The sequence below is a fragment of the Calypte anna genome, chromosome 3 (genome assembly GCF_003957555.1).
Source record: "Calypte anna isolate BGI_N300 chromosome 3, bCalAnn1_v1.p, whole genome shotgun sequence".
Taxonomy (NCBI): Eukaryota; Metazoa; Chordata; class Aves; order Apodiformes; family Trochilidae; genus Calypte; species Calypte anna.
Window position 1 is genome coordinate 80,923,346 of NC_044246.1, and position 21,086 is coordinate 80,944,431.

General features: G+C 37.1%; 1 protein-coding gene across 3 annotated transcripts in view; it reads left to right on the top strand.

The window, feature by feature from the left end:
• Window positions 1-18,561, top strand: part of LOC103529871 (cytochrome b5 reductase 4) — a 39,410-nt gene extending 20,849 nt beyond the window's left edge. For all 3 annotated transcript variants that reach the window (XM_030447268.1, XM_030447270.1, XM_030447269.1), the window contains 6 exons: window positions 8,363-8,503; window positions 9,286-9,438; window positions 10,553-10,703; window positions 15,552-15,638; window positions 17,022-17,186; window positions 17,976-18,561. In XM_030447268.1, the coding sequence (XP_030303128.1) occupies window positions 8,363-8,503; window positions 9,286-9,438; window positions 10,553-10,703; window positions 15,552-15,638; window positions 17,022-17,186; window positions 17,976-18,030 (752 nt within the window). In that variant the 3' untranslated portion in view covers window positions 18,031-18,561. The remainder of the gene's footprint in view (window positions 1-8,362; window positions 8,504-9,285; window positions 9,439-10,552; window positions 10,704-15,551; window positions 15,639-17,021; window positions 17,187-17,975) is intronic.
• Window positions 18,562-21,086: the final 2,525 nt, after the last annotated feature.

A 21,086-nucleotide genomic window follows, 5' to 3' on the forward strand; every position in this document is an offset into this window, starting at 1 on the left:
GCAGAACCTAATAGAGGTTTTGAGCATTGTTCCATCTCAAGGCTACCTATGTGCTTAATATCCTTTCTTGTCTGTGCGCAGACCTCAGTAGACCCCGAGGACCCTACGTGCACGTAGTCACTATACAAGTAACCATAGTGATGGAACAAGAACCTCCTCTTCCAGCTGTTACTATAGATGTAGTGCCATCTTTCAGTGCTGTAATGTTTTTCCAGCACAGTGCATCCTTGCAGCTTGAGCTGTGATTGAATAAGGGCATTGAAGCCATGTGGAGGTGTCAAAGCCAGCTCTGAATAAGCTGATGTGTCTGCAAGAAGCAGTAGATGTTATATATATGTTTTGTGGTAACAGAATAGCATAAACATCATGCAGCACTGAAGTGCATTTATTAGTGTGGGGTTTTTTTACAGCTAAATTAAAAATTTCTGCACAGTTACATTATATTACAAGCATGCTCCTGATGTTATTGCAGCTGTCCAGTTTCTCAAAAACCCTCCTGGCTCTCTGTCTCATAATGCTCAAATGCTGACTGTTGGATGTTAGTCTGCCTTGTTGCATGTGAAAGCAAAGCTGTAAAATTTTAAGACCTAGTTAAATGTTGATTGCCATGTTGTGCACCCCTTAACTAGCTCGCAGTTGTGCTATTTAGGCCTTTAAAGTTGAGAGATTACTGTGGTACAAAAAGGAAGACTTAGTGTATAAAAGCACATCTCTTTAGCTACGTTTAGCTGATGTAGAATGTAGTTTTCCTTCTGAGAGCTGCAGAAACTCTTGACTAATCCAGTTTAATATAATTCTCTGTGTTTAAGGAGGCACAGCCTGAGCTCATATGTTGTCCACTTTCCATTTTCCCCTTATTGCTTTTCATGACTATGAAAGCAAAGTGAGAAAATAACTTGAAAGGATCACAGAATTATTGAGGCTGGAAAAGACCTCAGAGATCATCAAGCCCAGCCTATGACCTAACACCACCACATCAGCTATACCATGGCACCAAGTGCCACATCCAGCCTTTCCTTAAACACCTCCAGGAGCAGTGACTCCACCACTTCCCTGGGCAGTCCACTCCAATGCCTGATCACCCTCTCCATGAGGAAGTGCTTTCTGATATCCAACCTAAACCACCCCTGGCACAGCTCCAGGCCATGCCCTCTCATCCTGTCACCAGTTTCCAGGGAGAAGAGCCTGATCCCCACCTGATTACAACCTTCCTTCAGGCAGTTGTAGAGAGTGAAAAGGTCCCCCCTAAGTCTCTTCCAGGTTAAACAACCCCAGCTCCCTCAGCCTTCCCTTGTAAGACTTCCTCCATAGTCCCTTCACCAGCCACATTGCTTTCCTCCAGACTTGCTCCAGCACCTCAATGTCCTTCTTGAAGTGAGGGGCCTAGAACTGGACGCAGTACTCAAGGTGAGGCCTCAACAGTGCCAGGTACAGGAAGAGAATTACATCCTTGGTCCTGCTGGCCACACTATTCTTGATACAAGCCAGGGTGCCATTGGCCTTCTGGGCCACTTGGGAACACTGCTGGCTCATGTTCATACTGGTTGTCAACCAGTACTCCCAGGTCCCTCTCTGCGAGGCCACTCTTCCCCAGTCTGTAGCTCTGCATGGGGTTATTGTGGCCAAAGTGTAGGACACTGCAATTGATCTTTTTGAGCCTCATACCACTGGCCTCAGCCCATCATCCCAGCCTGTCCAGGTCCTGCTGCAGCGTCTTCCTAACCTCCAGAATATCAACACTCCCCCCCAACTTGGTGTTGTCCATGAATTTACTCTGGGTAGAACAAGAAATGCAGAATGCAGTTGCTTTGTGGATAGATGCTTTGTAAATGAAAAGTGAGGATGATTTGATGCAATTGGCAGAAATGGGGCATTAGTAACCTATGCTTCCTAGATGACTTTTCTGCATTTTTTCCCTAAAAACTTAATCTCCAACATAGTATTTGTCCTGCTATGCTGAGAAGTGTTACAGATATTGGATAACTTTATTATATATCAATGGCTGACTGAGTTCACATTGGTTTAAATTGAATCTCCAGAATTGGCTTGCTGAGCCTGAGTTTCTTTAGTTCCCTCGTTAAAAAGGTGAAGAATCTAGCAAATGTATTGATACCTATGGCTCTTTAGTCCTTACTGCAGAAACTTTTATTCTATAGTTTTTTAATCTAAAAATCCCCATATGTAAAATTGACATGGCAGAAGATTTACAGAGGAAGAATGTTCTGGAATAGATTTCTTTCTGCATTCCAAATCTGTCCTCTAAGCCTGCCTGTAAAACTGATGTGTTCGAGGCTTCTGTTCACACACTTCAGTCTTAAGTAGCCACTCCCCCCTTCTGCTCAGAATTGTACTCTCTTACTCTAAATTGAAGAGTTTGCAATTTGGTTTACACTGTGTGAGCAAAATAATGTTGTGGGTGTAGAAACTCTTACTTTGCACAGTGTGGGGACAGAAGTAGTTGTTAACAACTGACGATAATTTCCTTGCGTTTATTGGGTGTGCAGCTGGCTTTGTATGCAAAAGTGCTTCTTAAACTAAATTACTTTACTCTCAAAATGAAATAATAAAGACTTCCAGCCTAGTTAAGTAATTCTGACCTCATGAATTAATTGATGCGTTTTGTATATGAAGCTATATATCTCTCTTTGAAGAGAAGATTAGATTATTCCTTTTATAAACTGCAGAAATGCTTAGTATGCAGTGTTTTCCAGATATAGAAGTTCTCCTTAATGCTACTTACGCATTATTTTGTGTGGTGGGATAGTAGTTATCCTCACGGTTGTAGGCATCTGGTTTGCTTATTTACCTGGGCCCACAGTAGGAGTGCTTTTAATACAGGTTAGGACATAGTGTTAAGTACTAATAAAGTCCAAGTAAACCCTGCACTAACAGAGCCTAAATGTGCAGGCTGCTGACCTGTCTGATTCACAGTGGATACTCAGCTACTTGCACTGTGCCAGTGTGTAGCTGTGATGAGTGAGAAAACACCAAGGACTGTAAACAGGGCAGAGGGATGACATACTGGCTTTGTGATTAGCTGTACCAATGTGATATATCCATTGCTGTTAAACAAAACAAAACAAACCAGCAAAGTGTGTACTATAAATGAAGTAACTTACCTCTATGTCACAGTTTAACACTGGCCCAGCAATTAAACCAAATAACAGATGCTCTCTATTAATCTCTCTCTCCTCCCTGATAAAGAAAGGAGAGAGAATAAGGGAGAGAGACTTACGGGTTGGAAACTAAACTACACAACTTTAATGAAACAGTAATGATAAATAGGGAAAATTACTAAATATATACAAATATACAGGAAAATTGATACCACGTTCCTCCCCCCTATCTCATTGAGAAGTAGGGTTCCTCAGATTTTCTCATGGCTGAAAGAAGCAGGTGGAACAGCTGCATACAGTATATTGGGATTTGAGTGTGAGCAGCAGAGCAGTACCAGTGTTGAAGCAGCTTTGCTTCCAAGACTTAAGCTGGCTAGGTTACAGCTATTTTAGAGCTTTATATATGGTATTTCTATGTAGCATTATGTAGAGGTTAGCATGGATACATTTCCTTAAACAGTCTGATTTTTTTTCACTTAGATTTATATATCTTTCACTGCTTACTCTCAGCATTAACTTTTTTTTCAATGAATGAGAAACTTGTTTGAAGGACTGCGTAATGATAATTTCCAGTTCTTGAAAGCACCTGAAAATCTTGGAAAGTAGTTATGTTATCTTGTTATACCTGTTTTCTATTTATTTAATTCAGTTTTTATGTGTGTTCAGTTTTTCTGGTAAGTTACACTTTCTAATAAAAGTAGTAATTTTACTCAAGTGGATACTTCTAGTGTAGTGGAAAGATTCTTCTGAGGCCACAAACAGTAATTGCTTATGGAAACACTGATTGCTCAAGTTTTTCTTGTCTTTGAGTTTGTATGTAGTATTTCCTTGTATGTTGATATTCAAAAAGCATTATATTCCAAGCTCAGGAAGAAGGGTTTAAAACCAGTCATGATTGACACTTAAAATCTTGCTTGATTTTATGTTGTTACTCCTTGTTCGTACAACAGCCTTCATGAACGAGTTTCTAAAGGAACTGTGTGCAAATACCACGCTTCTCTAACCCCCCATACTTTAAAGTTATTTAATCTTTATTTTTACAACAGCCAATTTTAAATTCTACAAAAAGTTATGAAGTTCTTCTTCACAGTAATCATGTAATCCAGAGATGATACTGGGAGTCTGATAACCCTATGCAATGAATAAACAATTAGCATAAATTCCTAATTTTTTCCCCTTAAACTGGGAAATTCATACTCCCAGATAAATTTCCAGTGAGTATAAACTAACATTCTGGCCAGAGTATCTGTTAGTTAATTGGGAGGAAAGAACAAACTTGTGGAATTGCTCCAAAGTTAAAGGGCATTTAAAAAAAAAATAAACTTATTCAGGGAACTACGCTATATCTTAGGATGTATTAGTAGTTTCAGAACAATATTCAATACTACATCTCATTAAGAAGGATTAAGTATTTAGTTTTCTGGAGGAGTAATTATTTATATCCAACTGTACTGCACAAAAAGCACAATTAAATATAGTTTGATTGTTAGTGTAGAGAAATTGGTGACATTCTTAGCTGGCTGTTACGAATCTTGTCATTAGGAAGCATAAACAAAAGCTAATGGTGTGCTATCATCCTGTGAAAGTTAATAATGCAGTATTAAAAAAACTGAGGTTGAACTTTCTCAGTGACGAAAAGCAACACAAAGAGCAGTGACAGAAGACAGTTTTTTCCTGTAGATATTGAGACATGATTTTCTTGTAGGTGCCTTTTCTGGAAAATAAGATATGGAGTCTCACTCCCAAGTGGATAGGTTGTGATCACCACTGCGTATCATGCTTCTGTATCAAGGTGGAATTGCAGCCAAGTCTTGGAGGTGACAGGCAAGCACTGTAATCCTGTTACATAGACCTGCATTTTATCAAATATTGTTTAGAGACACCAGCTGGAAAAATGTTAAAACTTAGTTTTTGCTGTGGAATTACTAACATTCATCTTAGCTGGTAAAACAATCTTGACTTTGATTTTCTGAATTGGTGTGCTAGTTGGTTTTGTGCATCAAAAAAATTCCTCCAATTTAAAAAAATGCCATGACCTTCACCACTCACCACTTAAAGAAAGTTTAGTTTTTTAGTTCAAATCTGCTCATGATATCCCTTCAAAAGACTTCTTTCTTTGAATGCGATAAGAAAACACTGCATGTGCATAAGAAGTGTTGGTATATCACTAAGAGTTTTGACTTGTGGATAGTTGTACAACTCTAGCTATGGTTAGGAAGTGAAACTTTGAATTATTTGAATTAATCACAATTTTTTACTTATTTTCTGTTTTCTTAGCAGCTTTAGCCAGTAAAATAAGCAACTGCTGTTGGGGCTGTATGTGGTAATACCAAATATTTTTTTCCTGAAATTTCTATGTTTTACACTTTACACATTAAAAATGAAATTTGAGGGGAAAGCTAAGTACTTAGCGTGCCATTTTTTGAAAATATTTTAGATTTACCATGTATATGAAAGCAGTAGCTATATACAAATGAAAAATGACATGTTAGTAGGGATGACTTAATGTGTGTGTGTGTGTGTATTCTCACAGGGAATAACTTCTCTTGATGAAAAAGATTCTGAACTTGTAGTCAGATCCCTGTTTTGGAAAATAACCTAATTAACACCTTCTGCTCTCCTGTAGAGTGTGCAGCTATTGACAGTTTTGTGCAACTATTGGCAGATGCTTAGATGGTTCAGTAAAGAGCCAGGGTGATGTTGCCATAGCATCATGCTGTTGTTTTACTCCACATTAAGTGGACTGAGTTTGTTGTTGTTGTAAGTAATAGAAAGGAGCAGAATGTTGATGAAGCCCTCTAAAATATATAAACCAAACTTACACTGTGACAGTGCCCTATTTGCAGTACTTGAGTCTCCATTCATAGTCCAAAAACCTGAATAAAATAAGGACTAACTTGCAGCTGGCTGAGACATGGTGTTGAGTGGCACATACTTGCTGGGGGTAGAACTCCTCTAAGGGAGATGGAGGGGCAGTGAAGGGATGTGGCTTTTAAACTTCAAAATTCTGTATGTGAAGCAGACAGGCAAACATTGCTGCCATGGCTTTGCTTGGGTTATGGGTAACAAGTAAGAATAAGTGGGAATCGTCAGTAAAGTCTTGTGATTGAAGAAAAGCAAGAAACTTAATTGAAGGAAAAATTCCTATGTTAAAATCCCTTACGATGAGGAAGAACAACACTACAGGCAAAAGGATGATACTCTGCAAATGATACCATTATCTGTACAGCAGATTTGTTAGTAAAACTTGGTTCATATGCATATGAATTAAGGCTCCCTAATTCTAGATTCCAGCAGAGAAGGGAGTTGAGCTTAGAGAGGGATGTCTCCAACCTGTAGTTGTATTGGGTTTATGTGGCAAGCTTTTGGTTGTGGGGGTGGCTTCTCTGAGAAGAGATACAGAGCTGTGACACTGCCACTCTGTCTGCAGAAAGTTTGATCAAACTTAAACTCCTCACTGATTAACTTCTCTACTTCGAAAATTGGGATTTGCTGCTGGGCACTTGCATTGTGGCAAATTGTACATCTTTGCATCTGACTCCACTCCTTCAGCTTGCTGGTAGAGGCTGGTGTTCTCTTTTGGAAAGGCTTTCCTGCATTGCCAGTTTTTTCACTTGTGGCTCCAGATTTTATTTGGATCACTGACACTGAACCGATTTTATTTAATATAGCAAAAAGAATAACCTAAACCAGGAGATGTCTTAAACTTAGGAAGGTCTTTAATTTCAAAAATCTAATGATTGAGTGAATCAAAAGTTCTGCATGTCAAATTAAAAATAAAAGAGGTAGGTAAAGGTTAGTCCATTACATGTGGAAAAGGCTGAAATTTGTCAGGTTGAAAGGATGACAAAATTTTCAGGAAACAGTGAATCAGCTAATGAATCAATTTTTTAAACGTGCCTCTCTCTCCATTCCCAAACATTTGGTAGAATATTAGCTGATCGATATTGTGGGCTATGTCACAACCTCCCGTATCCTTTCAAGTAATTTGTAAGTCTGCAGAAGAGACAACACTCTTAGCATATTTATTTGCATACTGTACTTTGCAATTTTAGTATGGTTTTGTTGTTGTTTGGTTTGGGTTTTTTTCAAAAGAATGGTATAAAAAAATTACAGCAAAGTTTAAAAAAGAGTTTCTTTTACATAACCAGAGAGAAGGTGATGTTTTGCTTTACTTAAAGATTGCTCTGAAATGGAATTGTTGCCTTTTATTTTTCAGGGCTCTAGGCATTCTTTTGGTACCTCTGAAATGCTTGCTCATTCAAAGTAAACAGTTTGTAGGATGTTACATAAAATATGTGTGAAAATATTATTAAATATTTTTTCCATGTCAGAGGCTTTACAACTTGTTTCTGCATCTTTTTACAATGGATAACTCCCTAGTAGGTATTTGAATAATTTAAGAAAAGAAGTGTATGCAGAAAAATGCCATGGACATTGACTGTGTCAATAGTGGTAACTAATTTAATGCTAATTTAGCCCATGTGCAAATTGCATGTGCAGCTGAGATTTAGTAATCTTAATGTTTATTGTTAACAAAAATTTGTGTTGTACATATGACCATCTAGTGGATTTCAGTAAGGATATGTGTCGACATACAACTGGTGTTCACAGTTTGATTTGCCAAAAAGCACCAATTAATATAATGGAATAATATAATGAAATAATTATTGCTAAAGTGTGCTTTGCCTATGGAGGCATGTTAGTTTCATTTTGCCATTTAAACTTTGGAGAATTGTGTACTTGAAAAACAGTGCTAGTAGCAGTGAAACTGTCAGCCCAATAAATAAGCAGGATACTGGGGGGGGGGTTAGGTTGAAGACTCTGGTGCTGTGTCTAGCTTTTGGTTCAGTTGCATTAACTAAGCTGATTTTAGTCTGCATATATGTGTACATGCTGTAGTTATATAGTGAATTTAGTGCAGGTGCAATGTGGTTCTGCTAGTATTGGTGGTTTTCTACTTCCCAGTCAGAGCTGATGACTTAAAGATTCAGTCTGTTATAAGCCTCATACAAAGCCATAAATGAGTTCTCAGTCCAAAATCAGAAAAGTAGAAATCTACTAAATCTACTAAAAGTAGAAAACTTAATTATTAAAGGAGTGTCTTTCTGTAGTCTTTTAAAACTGTATATAATGGAATACTTAAGTTTATCTCTTACTAAAAGACATATAAGAATAGAAAGATTGAGATTTAAGTAACAAGTAAAACTGTTAAAAAAAAACAAACTGTAAAATTGTGTTTTTAGGACTGTTCTACAGAAAATGCAAGTTGGTTTCTAAAACAGAAGTCACCCATGACACCAAGCTATTCTGCTTAATGTTACCTAAGAGCACACATCTCCATGTTCCCAAAGGACGACATGTTTACCTCAAACAAATCATTGCAGGTAAGAAAAATAGAGAATGTAGCCATTTATTAACATAAATCCCTTTTTGTAGTATTGGGTGAACTCCAAGTCCATGGCCACAAATTCCCTGGTTGTAGTTAGAAAATCTCTGCTTCCAGGGTCACAGTTTGTGCTTAATAATGAATTGGCTGGATTACCAGCTGATTAGTTGATTCCTTTCAGTTTGCATATCAAGAAATACTCCATTTGCATATTAATGGAGTTATGCTGGACACTGTACTTGCACTGTGGCAGAGATTTTGCAGAAGATTTTTTTAAATAACCTTTAATTGTGAACTCTTTTGCCCTCCTTCTCCCTTCCCTCATTTGTTGCTGGTGTCCAGCTCTTACAATCTTTCTTTATAACTTGCAGTAGCTTTTTGAAATCATAGTGGAAGAAAACATAATCACACACTACTAAAAATCTGCTGTTTCAATTTAGACAAAAATCAAGCTGTGGTATTTGAAATTAGATACAAATGTTCAGATTTTCATGTTCTTTGAGAATGACTCTGCATCTTTTGTGTTTTGAATTGCTAAGGGGTGTAGAAATAACATGCCATACAGAGTCCTGAAGATCTGAATTGGAAATTGAAAGCTACTCTAATAAGAAATAGTGCAGTGCAGCATAATCTATTTGTGTAAAAGCATGTGATACTGTTAACTTAAATAGGATATACAGATCATTTGTTTACTGTTTGGAATTTTTTTTGTTTGTAGTAAGTTTGCTGGGTGTAGAGTTTTCTCATATTAATTCAGCTACCTTTTTATTTTCTGTTTAGGGACTGAGATAGTAAAACCATACACACCTGTGCTGCCTTTTTTGCCACTGAATTTTAAAGAACCATCTCACCATGAAGGGGCACGTATATATTTAATGATCAAAATTTATTCCTGTGGACTGTTCACCCAGGCACTTGACCACTTACAAATTGGTAAGTATATGTTGAGGTTTTCTGTGTTTGGCTTTGCAGTCTTTGCTTTATCTTTTCAGATTCACGGCATGAGTATTGTCATGTTCTTATTGTTTACCTAGGTATACATCAGGATATACTTATAACTTTTTAAGACTTATTCTCCATGCCCAAAATGTACAGGGTTTTCCTCAGTGTAAATAGGAGTTGTCAGTTACATAAAGCTCTTCTGACTGATCTTCCAAATGTATTCATGTGTAACTGTTCAGGTATTACAAGTGCATCACACATAATTAATCACTGGTAAAAAACTGGTACTTTTGAATAAAGAAAGCTAGGTCTATTTTATTAGACTTAAGATGCACTTCTTTTTCTGTTTCAGATACAGAGGTAGAGTTTTAACACTGATTTTGCAAATGTTTGTGTGCTCACACATGAAATTCATCAAGACAAGATATTTCAATCAAAGATCTGCTCTTTTAACAAGACCCTTGTGTGAAATGTATAGTACTTTTCTGAAAGAAACCCTGTTCTGGAGAGAGTAAATTTTCTTATTATTAGGGACTTTCCCAGGGCTGCCCTGCAGCCTCGGTGGTGACATGAGAGTTATTGGGGAAAAAGGGGGAAGGAATGTGGTATCCATTTTCCTGTATATTTGTATATATTTAGTAATTTTCCCTATTTATCATTACTGTTTCATTAAAGTTGTGTAGTTTAGTTTCCAACCCATAAGTCTCTCTCCCTTATTCTCTCTCCTTTCTTTATCAGGGAGGAGAGAGAGATTAATAGAGAGCATCTGTTACTCGGGTTAATTGCCGAGCCAGTGTTAAACCGTGACACTAGAATAGCATTAAGTTTTGGATTTAGTATGGGATTTGGTTTTAGAAAAATGTTCATAATATACTGATGGTTTTAGTCATTCCTAAGAAATCAAAGAGCTTTCAATTGCCCTTGCTTTGCTAGTGGGCAGCAGCACAAGAGGCTGGGAGGAAGCATAGCCAGGACAGCTGAAACTCTAGTACTACCAAGTCGATGGCAATCTGAAAAGGCCTTTAAAAAAATGGAGAATACTCAGTAGTTTGTTATTTAACATTTACCATTTTTTGTTTGTTTTGTTTTTGTATTGTTAATAAAGGAGACTATATTTCTGTCAGCAATCCTGAAGGTAACTTCAAGAAGACACAGATTCAAACTTCAGAAGATGTCTTTCTTTTGGCAGCAGGCACAGGCTTCACACCAATGGTTAAACTGCTGGATTTTGCTCTGGCTGAAGTTAGCAGCCTCCGGTATGTGTGTGTCTTATGACTTAACCTCAAGCCAGAGTAATGCATAGGAAGGATGAAATGTAATGGGCAAACCTTCTTTAAATAAATAATTAAGAAAATAAAATGGTACAAAAGCACTTTTCTTCAACTTGTGCCAAAAGCTGGCATGCTTTAGGGAGGAAGAGTCTTTGAGCCTTAGGGAATTTACATGAATTGGGTTATTGGTTACTACCAGCAAAATGGACTGATTTACATTTTTTTATTTTAGTTGTGATATATGTGAGCCCTCCAAGGAGAAAATCTGAGGAAGTTTCCATTTTGAGTGCCTTTTTCTAATATTGAAATATTTTGATGTAGGTCTTGTTTTTTGGAGCGAGAAGGTTTACAGCTGTTTAGTTGTGGCTTCTCTTCCATTTATTTTAATAGCTACCATATTTTTATATTGTTTTCACCTGCTAAGCAACAATAATTCGGATGAGTTCCAGTTTTCACAAAAGTGAGGCTGTAGTGACATGCATTAAAAGGTGTGTATTGCATATGCATTCTATACTTGTAATATTCTTATTCTTGGTCAAATGAATCATACATCCTTCAGAACCTCAGAACTAGTACTTCTGCTTGATGTGATTGCCCATTTACAACTGAGAGTATACAGTAGCTCAACTTAAAAAGGAAATGTAAAGAGTTACTGTAGACTTGTACTGTAGAGGTACTGAGAGTAGTACCTCACCATTGGTAGAGGTGAGGTGTGCTTGGGTTGCTTTTAGCAAAAGATCTTGCAGAATTTCTTATCAGATTACTTTTTTTCATGAGCTATTTTAATTTGAGAGAGTATAAAAAACTAAAAGTATGCCTGAACTGTATTTTTTTTAAAGCTGCTACAGAGGACAGTTCAACAGACTTCTTTCTGTTTTCCTGTACCTTTTGAATTTGGACTCTTGCAATGGAGCTTAGTTTCTAATACTTAATGTTATTCAGTATTAGCCCAGGATGTGTTGGTTCATTTTGTCTTCGTGAAGCACATTTTGAAACAACATAGAAAGATTAATTGGACACTACTCTTCCTAGTAAAGCTAAAAAGGATGATGTGCTGCAAAAATCTGTTTCTAAAAGGAAATAAATTCTAAACAGAGACATTATTCTTGTGTGGCTTATTGTGCAGCTATTATATATATATATTATATAATCTTATTTTGTGAGCAGGGAGACTGTGTGCTGTATGGCTGTGTTGTCAGTAGTGAATATCACATGGCTGGCTGGCTTTGTGAATCCAAACAATAAATCTTGTTATCTGACAAAATGCTTGGGAAACACTACTAAGTTATTTTAAATTAAATATTTCTTTTTGAGGGGAAAAGTAATATGTTAGGTGAAGGTAGTTGTGATCATATGAAAGGAAAAATAAGGGAGAGAGCATAGTGGAAGATGGAAATCTTGACATTTTGTCTTTAATGAGAACAGGTAACATGTTTAAAAGATAATTACTGCAAGGATGCTATTTGTATCTACTCTGTAGTTGAAAGATGAGCAGAGTGGCTTATTTTAACTCCCACCTGCACGATTTCTTATGGGAACTCGATGTTCACGTTTACCTTAGGATGCAGCCATATCTATTTTTGTACTAGTCAAAATAAATTAATTTTTTCTTCTTCCTGTGGAGGATTATTAAGCTTTGGAAAGACTCGATCTGGCACAGGTTCTGTTTATATCTGGACACTTGAAGCGTGGTCTTTCCAGCTGCTCCAGACAACTTAGTTTCTTGGCCTTCATTTGCTGTTTAACCCTCACTCTCTTTAGGGAAAATATTGCAATAAAAATGGGTGCATATAAACATATACTGTTTCTATACATTGAGATTATATATTGAGATTATATGAACAATATAAATATAACTTGCATAAAATTATCATACTGTGAGAAGTAACAATTGCTCTAAACTTGGATTGTATATTCTAGAACAGAACTAGCAGAAAATTTAGGATCTTGATAATGACCAGCTTGTCATCAGGCTCCAAAAGCTGTCTCTGTCTATAGTGCTGGGCAAGTCCTGCTGAACCTGGGGCTGCACTGTGAATGCTGCAGGATTTGCTGCTTCCCTAGGCAGCATTTGCTGTGATTTAACAGGCTCAGTTCATTGGATTTCCATTCTTACTGTCTAGCCAAAGTCTCACTATTATTTTTCAAGTCTATAATTTCTTGCCTACAGTCAATGTGCAAAACAATCTTCCAGTCTGCAGCATCCTTTGATGCACAAAGTCATAATGCCCTTCCTTCAGTCTTATTTCTTCTCTCACAGGCCAAATTGTATTTGGCCAAAAGATTAATTTTAAAAGAATACCAGCCCTCGGTATGGTTTTCTTTGGGTTTTTTTTTTCAATTTTTAAGATGAGATTTTTGCTACTTTTATTGGTGTTGTATAACTGCAATTGGATATGTTTCTTAAAGAAAACTGGTTAAAAGGCTCTAACAATTAGGTAGATGGCTAACACTCTTTTCAGGTAAGAAGTATAGGATACTTGCAATCTATTCTTAATTCTCCTAGGTGGTTATATCTTCTTTGGGGGTTTTGTTTGTTTGTTTTGGTTTGGGTTTTTTTGTCTCCAGCTTTTTTTACCACTCTGTTCTCATGTTGACTTCTAATAGTGTTCCACTTTCATTATGACTTTCACTTTTTAAAGTGGTTTTGTAACCTTTACCACCTTCCCCTTCTTCCTCTGTGTTAAAATTACTTAATGATCTTTTTGCCTCCTCTCTCTTTACAGCTTTTCATAAGGACTTGCCTACCAGTTTTTGAGTCTGTTAAAACCTGCATCTCTTGTAGTAGTTACTAGCATGAGATTTTCCTTACTGCTTTCCAAAGAGCTGATTATGTTTCTCATTCTTTATCTGGATTCCTCTCACCATTCAACCAGCTTTTCTGTACTGATGGGAAGGTGACATTTCAATCTCCACCTCTTCTTTTATGTGTTTGCTTCCTCATTTCTAGTGAAACTGTTTCCAGTTAATCCCAAGTTCTGGAGTTTTCTGTTTTCATAGAATCATAGAATTGGCTGGGTTGGAAGGGACCTCAGAGATCATCGAGTCCAACCCTTGAACTTCTTCTAGTGATGAGCACTGAGCAGTAATGTAGCAGTATGTCTTGAAATTAGTGTTATTTTTCATGTTTTCAGACACGTAGGTGCTGTAAAGCCTGTAAGGAACCTGGATTTTTATACATGCTAGCTTTTGAATAAGCTGATTTTAGTATTTGAAGATGCTGCATTGCTGATTTGGAGCTGGTTTGTTCTACGTAAGGCATATTTTCCAAAGCTTGTATGTTGTAACTTATTTGTTCTGTATGTGAAACTTTTTTTCTCAATAACAGTATTGATGATGTGTATTATTTACAGTGGTCATACCTCAGTTTTATATTCTGGAAGCAGAATATGCTGGTCATAAGTAGAAGATAATCTTTTATATTTGGCATCTGATGGTATCTGGAAGTGCTACTGAACTTCAAAAGGGGAAGTGTTTAGAACTCAGAAAAATATGGTTCTTTTGGACAGGGAAAATACAGGCTTTTAAACTGCACTTGAAGAGCAGCTGGAGATCACAGACTCTGCAGAAGCTTATGGGATGTGCATTTGTGAGCGATGGCTCTCAGCAAGGCTCAGAGGATGAGGTGATGAGAATAGTTTCAGCACAGCATCTTATCAGCTTGCTGTGTCTGGTGCTAATGTCTTAGAGCAAGGTTGGGCACATATGAAAGGGAGATGGGTATTGGAGTGCCTTGTTATAGAACTGAAACTGCAGGACTGTGTGGTGAGCAGGATCAGCAGGCTTAGATCAGCCTCTCTGGTGGTCCTGACAGGTACCCTTGTAGTTATTCATGCATTTCTGTGCCAGATATCCCATTGCTCTGGCTTCCTGTGAGCACAGCACTGAACTTAACTGCTCCTGGCACCAAAGCAAAATGCTCTCTCTGCTCAGAGCTGTCTTGAGTGGAAGAAACAGCAGTAACTTAAAGCCCTGTGGGGTGCAGTTCAGGAACTGCTTGCATTTAATTACAAATCATGTGTCTTACATCAGTTGTCACCAGGGTATTAGTCTGTCGTTAGCAATAAAGAATAATTTAGGTTTATGTGGCTTCATCAAATTGTAAATTCTGTTTTGTAAAGCTGTTCTTTGTGTTTTTCCTCTGTTATAGCTTAAAAACCCAAAGAGATAGTAGTACTGATCTTAATGACAGAGCATTTATTTTTACATGAACTGTCTGGCAAACTTAACACTTGCAAACAGTAGCTTGCCATGTAATTAAGTTTTATAAATCAACAAATAAAGTATGAATAAGAACCTGGAACAGAGCTATAGTTTGGTCTTCAGCTTAGAAGTTACTTTACTCTTACTCCTATGTGTATAGATTCCATCTTTATGAAATTAATGTTGACATAACATTCTTAACTCCAATTTTGCTTCTACAAGCTGGTGTACATAGTATTAAAAAAGTGTAGAGTTCAAATACCAACTATTAATTGAAATAGTGGTGTTCAAACAATGCTGAGAAAGCACTAGGTGTAACATGACAAGCTATTCCATATTCTCAATCAGGTTTTAGTAACTTCAAGAGACTTTATTTCTCTTTGGACAGCAGTTCCTGAACTAGCTTTATTACAATTAGCAGGGAGGTCACAAGTTCAACAGATTTTCAGGTACAGCATGGAAGATCCTATATTGTGGTAGTGGCAAAAAGATTTGAGAATTGCAGAGCTGTAAAACAAACAAAATGTTAGTAAAAGGCTTCTGTATAATGCAGTAAGTTCTGAATCTTTAACATGTGTTTCAAGTATAGAAACAATCTGTAGTTTAAAGTATTATTTATTTTTTTTTAAGGACATTGAAGTTGATCTTCTTCAACAAAACAGAAGATGACATACTTTGGAGAAACCAGCTGGAGGAATTAGCTCTTAAAGATGAAAGGTATTTAAAAGTCTTGTGGAGAACAACTTGTGCAGTCCCAGTGAAAAGAAGAAACAAGCCTTGGGGCTTAGATTGTCTGTACAGCTGTAACACAAAGACAGATCCCAATTCTGGGAAATCTTAACTAAGAATTTAATGTGACCTAGGGACTGAAAGATGTCATCATTCTACAGGTCACAGATGCATAGCAGGAGGCTATATCTTTGTTATGTAGGTTGCATAGGAGGGCAGTGATTTGATATGACATTGATTAATAGATGCTTATTGATTAATAGATGCTTATTGGAGGCAATGTTAGATAAGGTGATCATTAAAACTGAGAAGCCTTTTTAACGTGAAGAAAAATAACTCTAACAATAGAAATACAGATATGCAAAGAAAAGCACAGAAGAGGTAGACAAGAATAATATATCCTTGGAGCAACATTCTGAATGTACAGAGGTGTCTTGAAAAGTATCTTTGGTGTCACTTAGTTGAGATAATGGCTATCTAGAAATTCAGTGTTTATGGAGAAATTTGAAATTTAACTTCAGATTTTTTGTTCATTTTTACATTCTGTCTAGTTGTTGCATTTTTTCCACAATTACAGTATAATTATGGATTAAAATGCACTAGTGCATATGTAACATTAACTTTGTTTAGCACACAGCATTTCTGTCAGGAGGCATAGGAGTATCAGTTTGCCTTTTAATTTCAGTGTCCTTGTTTTTATCACTAGATAAATTGTCACTGCCTAGATTTTACATAATAGAAGTATATTTTGCTTATGCATAACTGCATTTTTATGTAAGTTTGAACAAATTCATTTCACTTGTCAATATTATGCAATAACCTGGTGATGTCTGGTGCATACAAAGCTTCATAGTCTAGACATTGTGCAAATTTACACTAAAAACCTTCTCTCCCTTATACTTGGAGCCTGAGATAAACAAGTGCTTGTTTTTAACTCGATAACTACAATTTTACTAGGCTTTTAAAACCAGTTTTGGTGTTTTCTCATTAATGAAATGGTGGGGATATTTTCAGAAGTTTGGCTGAGCACTCTTCACTGCTTGTGTATTGAGCTACACCACCATTTTTGTAATTGAATAATTAAACAGTAAACTCTGTGCTTTAGTATCTGAATTGGTACCAGCTGTTGTTCTTTGGAAGGTGAAATACACAGCTAATTTTTTTTTTTTAGATTGGAAGATTGGGTTAAATAATTAAATGGGCAATACGGGTTGACTTGATTGGTAGGAACAACCAAATGCCTGTGAGATTTGATACTGTCCTAGTGGAAGCTGGGCAGAACAAGGAAGTAATCATAGGAAAGAAATTGCATTTTGTGTGGCAGGCTTAGGATCAGAGGCAACATTTCTGAAATATTCTTCTGCTTACCAGGTTTGAAGTTCAGTTTGTTCTTTCACAACCAACAAAGAACTGGTTGGGTAAGCAGGGGAAGATTTCTTCATCTCTTCTCTCTGAGTTCGTGAAAAGAAGCAAAAAAGACTCAAAAGTGCTTATCTGCATCTGTGGCCCAACACCTTTCACAGAACAAGGAGTACAGTGAGTATTTTCAGTGATGAAACAGTTTGCAATTTTTTTAAAAAAGAAATGAAAAAAAACCCCACACCTGGCATTATACGTCAGATGTTTAGTATGTAGATAAGTATCAGTAATTTCAGTGTGAATTTCATGACCTCTAGTAAGTTGTACAAAATTTTTTAAGAACATCTCTCTAACAATGATCTCTTTTCCCCTAAAGTTTTAAATGCTGCTTTTAATTTGATGTTCATACAGGAATTGTTATAATAAGAGCTAAGATTTCCATGATGGTGCTGGCTTGACAAATCAAACTTTTAGCAGTAAAATTCAAAGCTGCTATTCAATCATGACCACTTCATGAATTTTTTTTTTAGTAATGCTCATGTTTTACCTCTATACCCAATACTTTCCTTATTTTATATGCCAAGTATTTAAAGATAAAAGGCCCCCTAACTTTCTCTTGCCCAGATTTGAAATACTAAACCAATATGGACGTTGCTTGCATTTCTACAGCCTTCCTGAAGTCAGCTGCATGAAGGGTGGAACTGGCTAGTAATAATAATACTGCCTTTTGAGAAATCTGAGATACTTAAATAGATAGCTGTATTTATTCTTAAAAGTTCTTTCAGTACTATAAGATAATGTTGTACACATGAGCTCCTGGGTATTATTTGCTAAATGTATTTGCAGTGGTAAACTTCATTGTGCATATCTGAATAAAACCAAAATAGTCATGCTGAATGATTCATGTGGAGCTGTGGTTTTGGGTTCCAAATATTAATGTTAAAAATTTGATTTTTTTACTTTCAGGTATCTGAGGGATCTTGGATACTCCCAGGAAGAGATACATGCTTTTACTGCATAAACCCTTACGATGATATCAGTATTTGTTTGTATTATTGAATCTTATTTATTTACCTTCGTGAATTTAATTGAGAACCAATTTTTTAAGACTTGAAATTCCACTCTTGGTACCAAACTGCTTCTTGGAAGAAATATATCTTTGAAAAAATTTTATACTGTGTTTTATCTTGGTTTTGTAAATATTTTTGGTAATCCAGGGTATTAATTTATTGTAGAGGCAAGCAAAAATGTATAGTGTACCTTATGTAAAATATTTCATGTTGTTGGTTAATGAGAATTCTTAAATTTATGACAAGCACTGATTAAGTTTTGACTTGAAAAGCTTATTATTTCTTACTGTAGAAATTCTTAAGAATGATACTGTCTGAAATTAAATATTGCACTGTAACTCAGGTCATTGAAAAATGTTCTTTTTCATCTGAAATACCTATTTGACTTGCAAGTGATCCTGATACATTTTTGGATTTGTAAACAAAGAATAGAAGTACCTTTGGTAAATTTACATCAGATAATAAAAAATAATTTTTCATTATTTTATGCATTCCAGTAATTTTTTTTTTTTTGTATTTTCAGCTAATAGTCTTATACAGAAAGGTTTACACAAGCTTAGGACACCAGCTGAAAACTCAGAGGCACAGAGTATTCATCTCCACAAAACCTGTGTGACCTCCCTAGTATCAGGCATCCCTTTCCATGAGCTATTCTGGGTAAGAATGTGACAGTTTATGTCCTGCACATACCAGGGTAAGGACCATGGGAATATATGACAGGTTGCAGTACTAATAAATGAGGTTATTTAGTATTGCAGTAGCATTAAATGAGATTTTTTACTACATTAGTAGAAGAATGTTATCATGAGGGAGTAATCTGCTGTCTAATCATAGTTAGATAAAAAAAGCAGCTACCTACCTTCTAGATATTGTTATTAATATCTGTAGGCATTGTCTCATGGTACTGTTGCATTTTCCTGTTACCTTAAATGGGTATTTCTTCCTCCTAAGAAATGAGACTTGCAGTTGTGGCATTAATACTTCAGAAAGAGGAGAAATGTTTTAAAAATACACTTTAAAAAGGTTAAATTGCTGTCTGACAGTGACTGGCTATGCTAAACTGAGCATCCTTCATCTCTTCAGTGCCCTCTCATTTATTAGCCTTGAAGTTAGAAAATGGTCTGGTTGTCAGTCACTGCCCATAGGTCACAAGTTATTTTAGAAGAGGCAGTGGTAGTGTCATAATTTTGTCATCTAGAAGGATCTAAATATTTTCAGTTATAATTTTGCAGTGTGGAGATTTGCACAACAAAGCTCTGAACAAGTTTTTCTTCTGCTCAGTAGAAACATCAGTGCTACAGTGGAAAAACAGAGCGTTCACTTAATTTTATTATTTTTTTCTCTCCCAAATGCAAGATTACTGTGGGGACTTTAAAAATTGCATTTTTAGGTTAACTGACTAAAGCTTTCCTCCTCCGTAAGATACTGAGGAATTTTGCATGGTCCTGTCACCCAGGATCTGATGGGATGGTCTTCTCTGTAAAAGAATTCCATTAATTCCCTCTCTTTCAGGCTTTTTGGCTTTAGCAGGTTACTTTGCTGACATCCTGCCCTTTGGGCTTTGATTGTCCATATTGCCTTCATCCGGAGGACAGAAGAATGAAGTTCTTGACAGAAGGACAGAAGAATGAAGGACAGAAGTAACTGCATGAAGTTTGACAAGGACAAGTGCAAAGTTCTGCACCTGGGTAGAGGCAATCCCATGCACAAACAGAGGCTGGGAGGAGAAAGGATTGAAGGTAGCCCTGAGGAAAAGTACTTGGGGGTGGTGGTGTACCAGAAGCCTAACATGAGAATTCAACGTGCAATTGCAGCCCAGAAAGCCAACAGGATCCTGGGCTACATAAAAAAAAGCAGAGATGGTTGGGCGAGGCGATTCTTCCCCTCTACTCTGCTCTTGTGAGACCCCACCTGGAGTACTGTGTCCATGTCTGGAGTCCCCATACAAGGGACAAGGAGCTCCTTGAACATGTCCAGAGGAGAGCCACTAAAATGATCAGAGGGCTGGAGCACCTCCCCTGTGAAGCCAGGCTGAGGAAGTTGGGGTTGTTCAGCCTGGAGAAGAGGAGGCTTTGAGGTGACCTTATATTGACTTTCCAATATCTAAAGGGAGCCTACAAGAAAGCTGGAGTAGGCCTTTTGCATAGCTGTGTAGCAAGAGAATAAGGGGAAATGGCTTAAAACTTGATAAGGAGAGGTTTAGGGTAGATATTAGGAAGAAATTATTTAATTTGAGGGTGGCGAGATGATGGAAGAGGTTGCCCAAGGAAGTTGTGTCCGCCCCCTTCCTGGAAGTGTTCAAGGCCAGGCTGGATGAGGCTCTTAGCAACCTGATCTAGTGGGAGGTATCCCTGCCCATGCAGAGGGGGATTGGAGCTGGATGATCTTTAAGGTCCCTTCCAACCCAGAGCATTCTATGATTCTCTGAAGAAAGTGTTTTGTATAAGAAGCTGTGACACAGTGCATCACTAACTTTATCCTTTGCCTTAGGACACGGGCCAGATTTGTCAATAGAGGGAAGCTTCTCTAAGGCTTCATGTAGTTCAGGTGGCGGTCGTGAATGTGGAACTACTTCAGAGTAGGGCTAGAAGCTTGTACAGTTATTGTGCATCTCCTTTGGTATCTGTGGGCTTGTTCCCAGTCTGGTTATTAGTGATAACTGCTATTTACAGTTGCAGCTTGAAGTAAGTTGTGCTCTCTGAGACTTTAGACTGGCATCTTGGAGTAAGGAAGACCATGACGTGATTAGTTCTGTTCAGAATCACAAGACATTTTGATCCTAATGCATGAAACAAGTCAAGCAACCAAACTGGTAGCTGCACTTGCAAGTCCAATAGGATTTTGAATGCAGAGGTGTTCTGCTGTGATGATTCTTCCAGGTCAGATCTTCATGGGGCTGGAGTAAGCTTCCTGGATCTTGAGCTGCATCTGTCCATTTCCAGGTCTTGTTGAAACTGGAAATATTAATACACAGTGAAAAAGTGAGTAATGCTGAGATGCCAGTGTT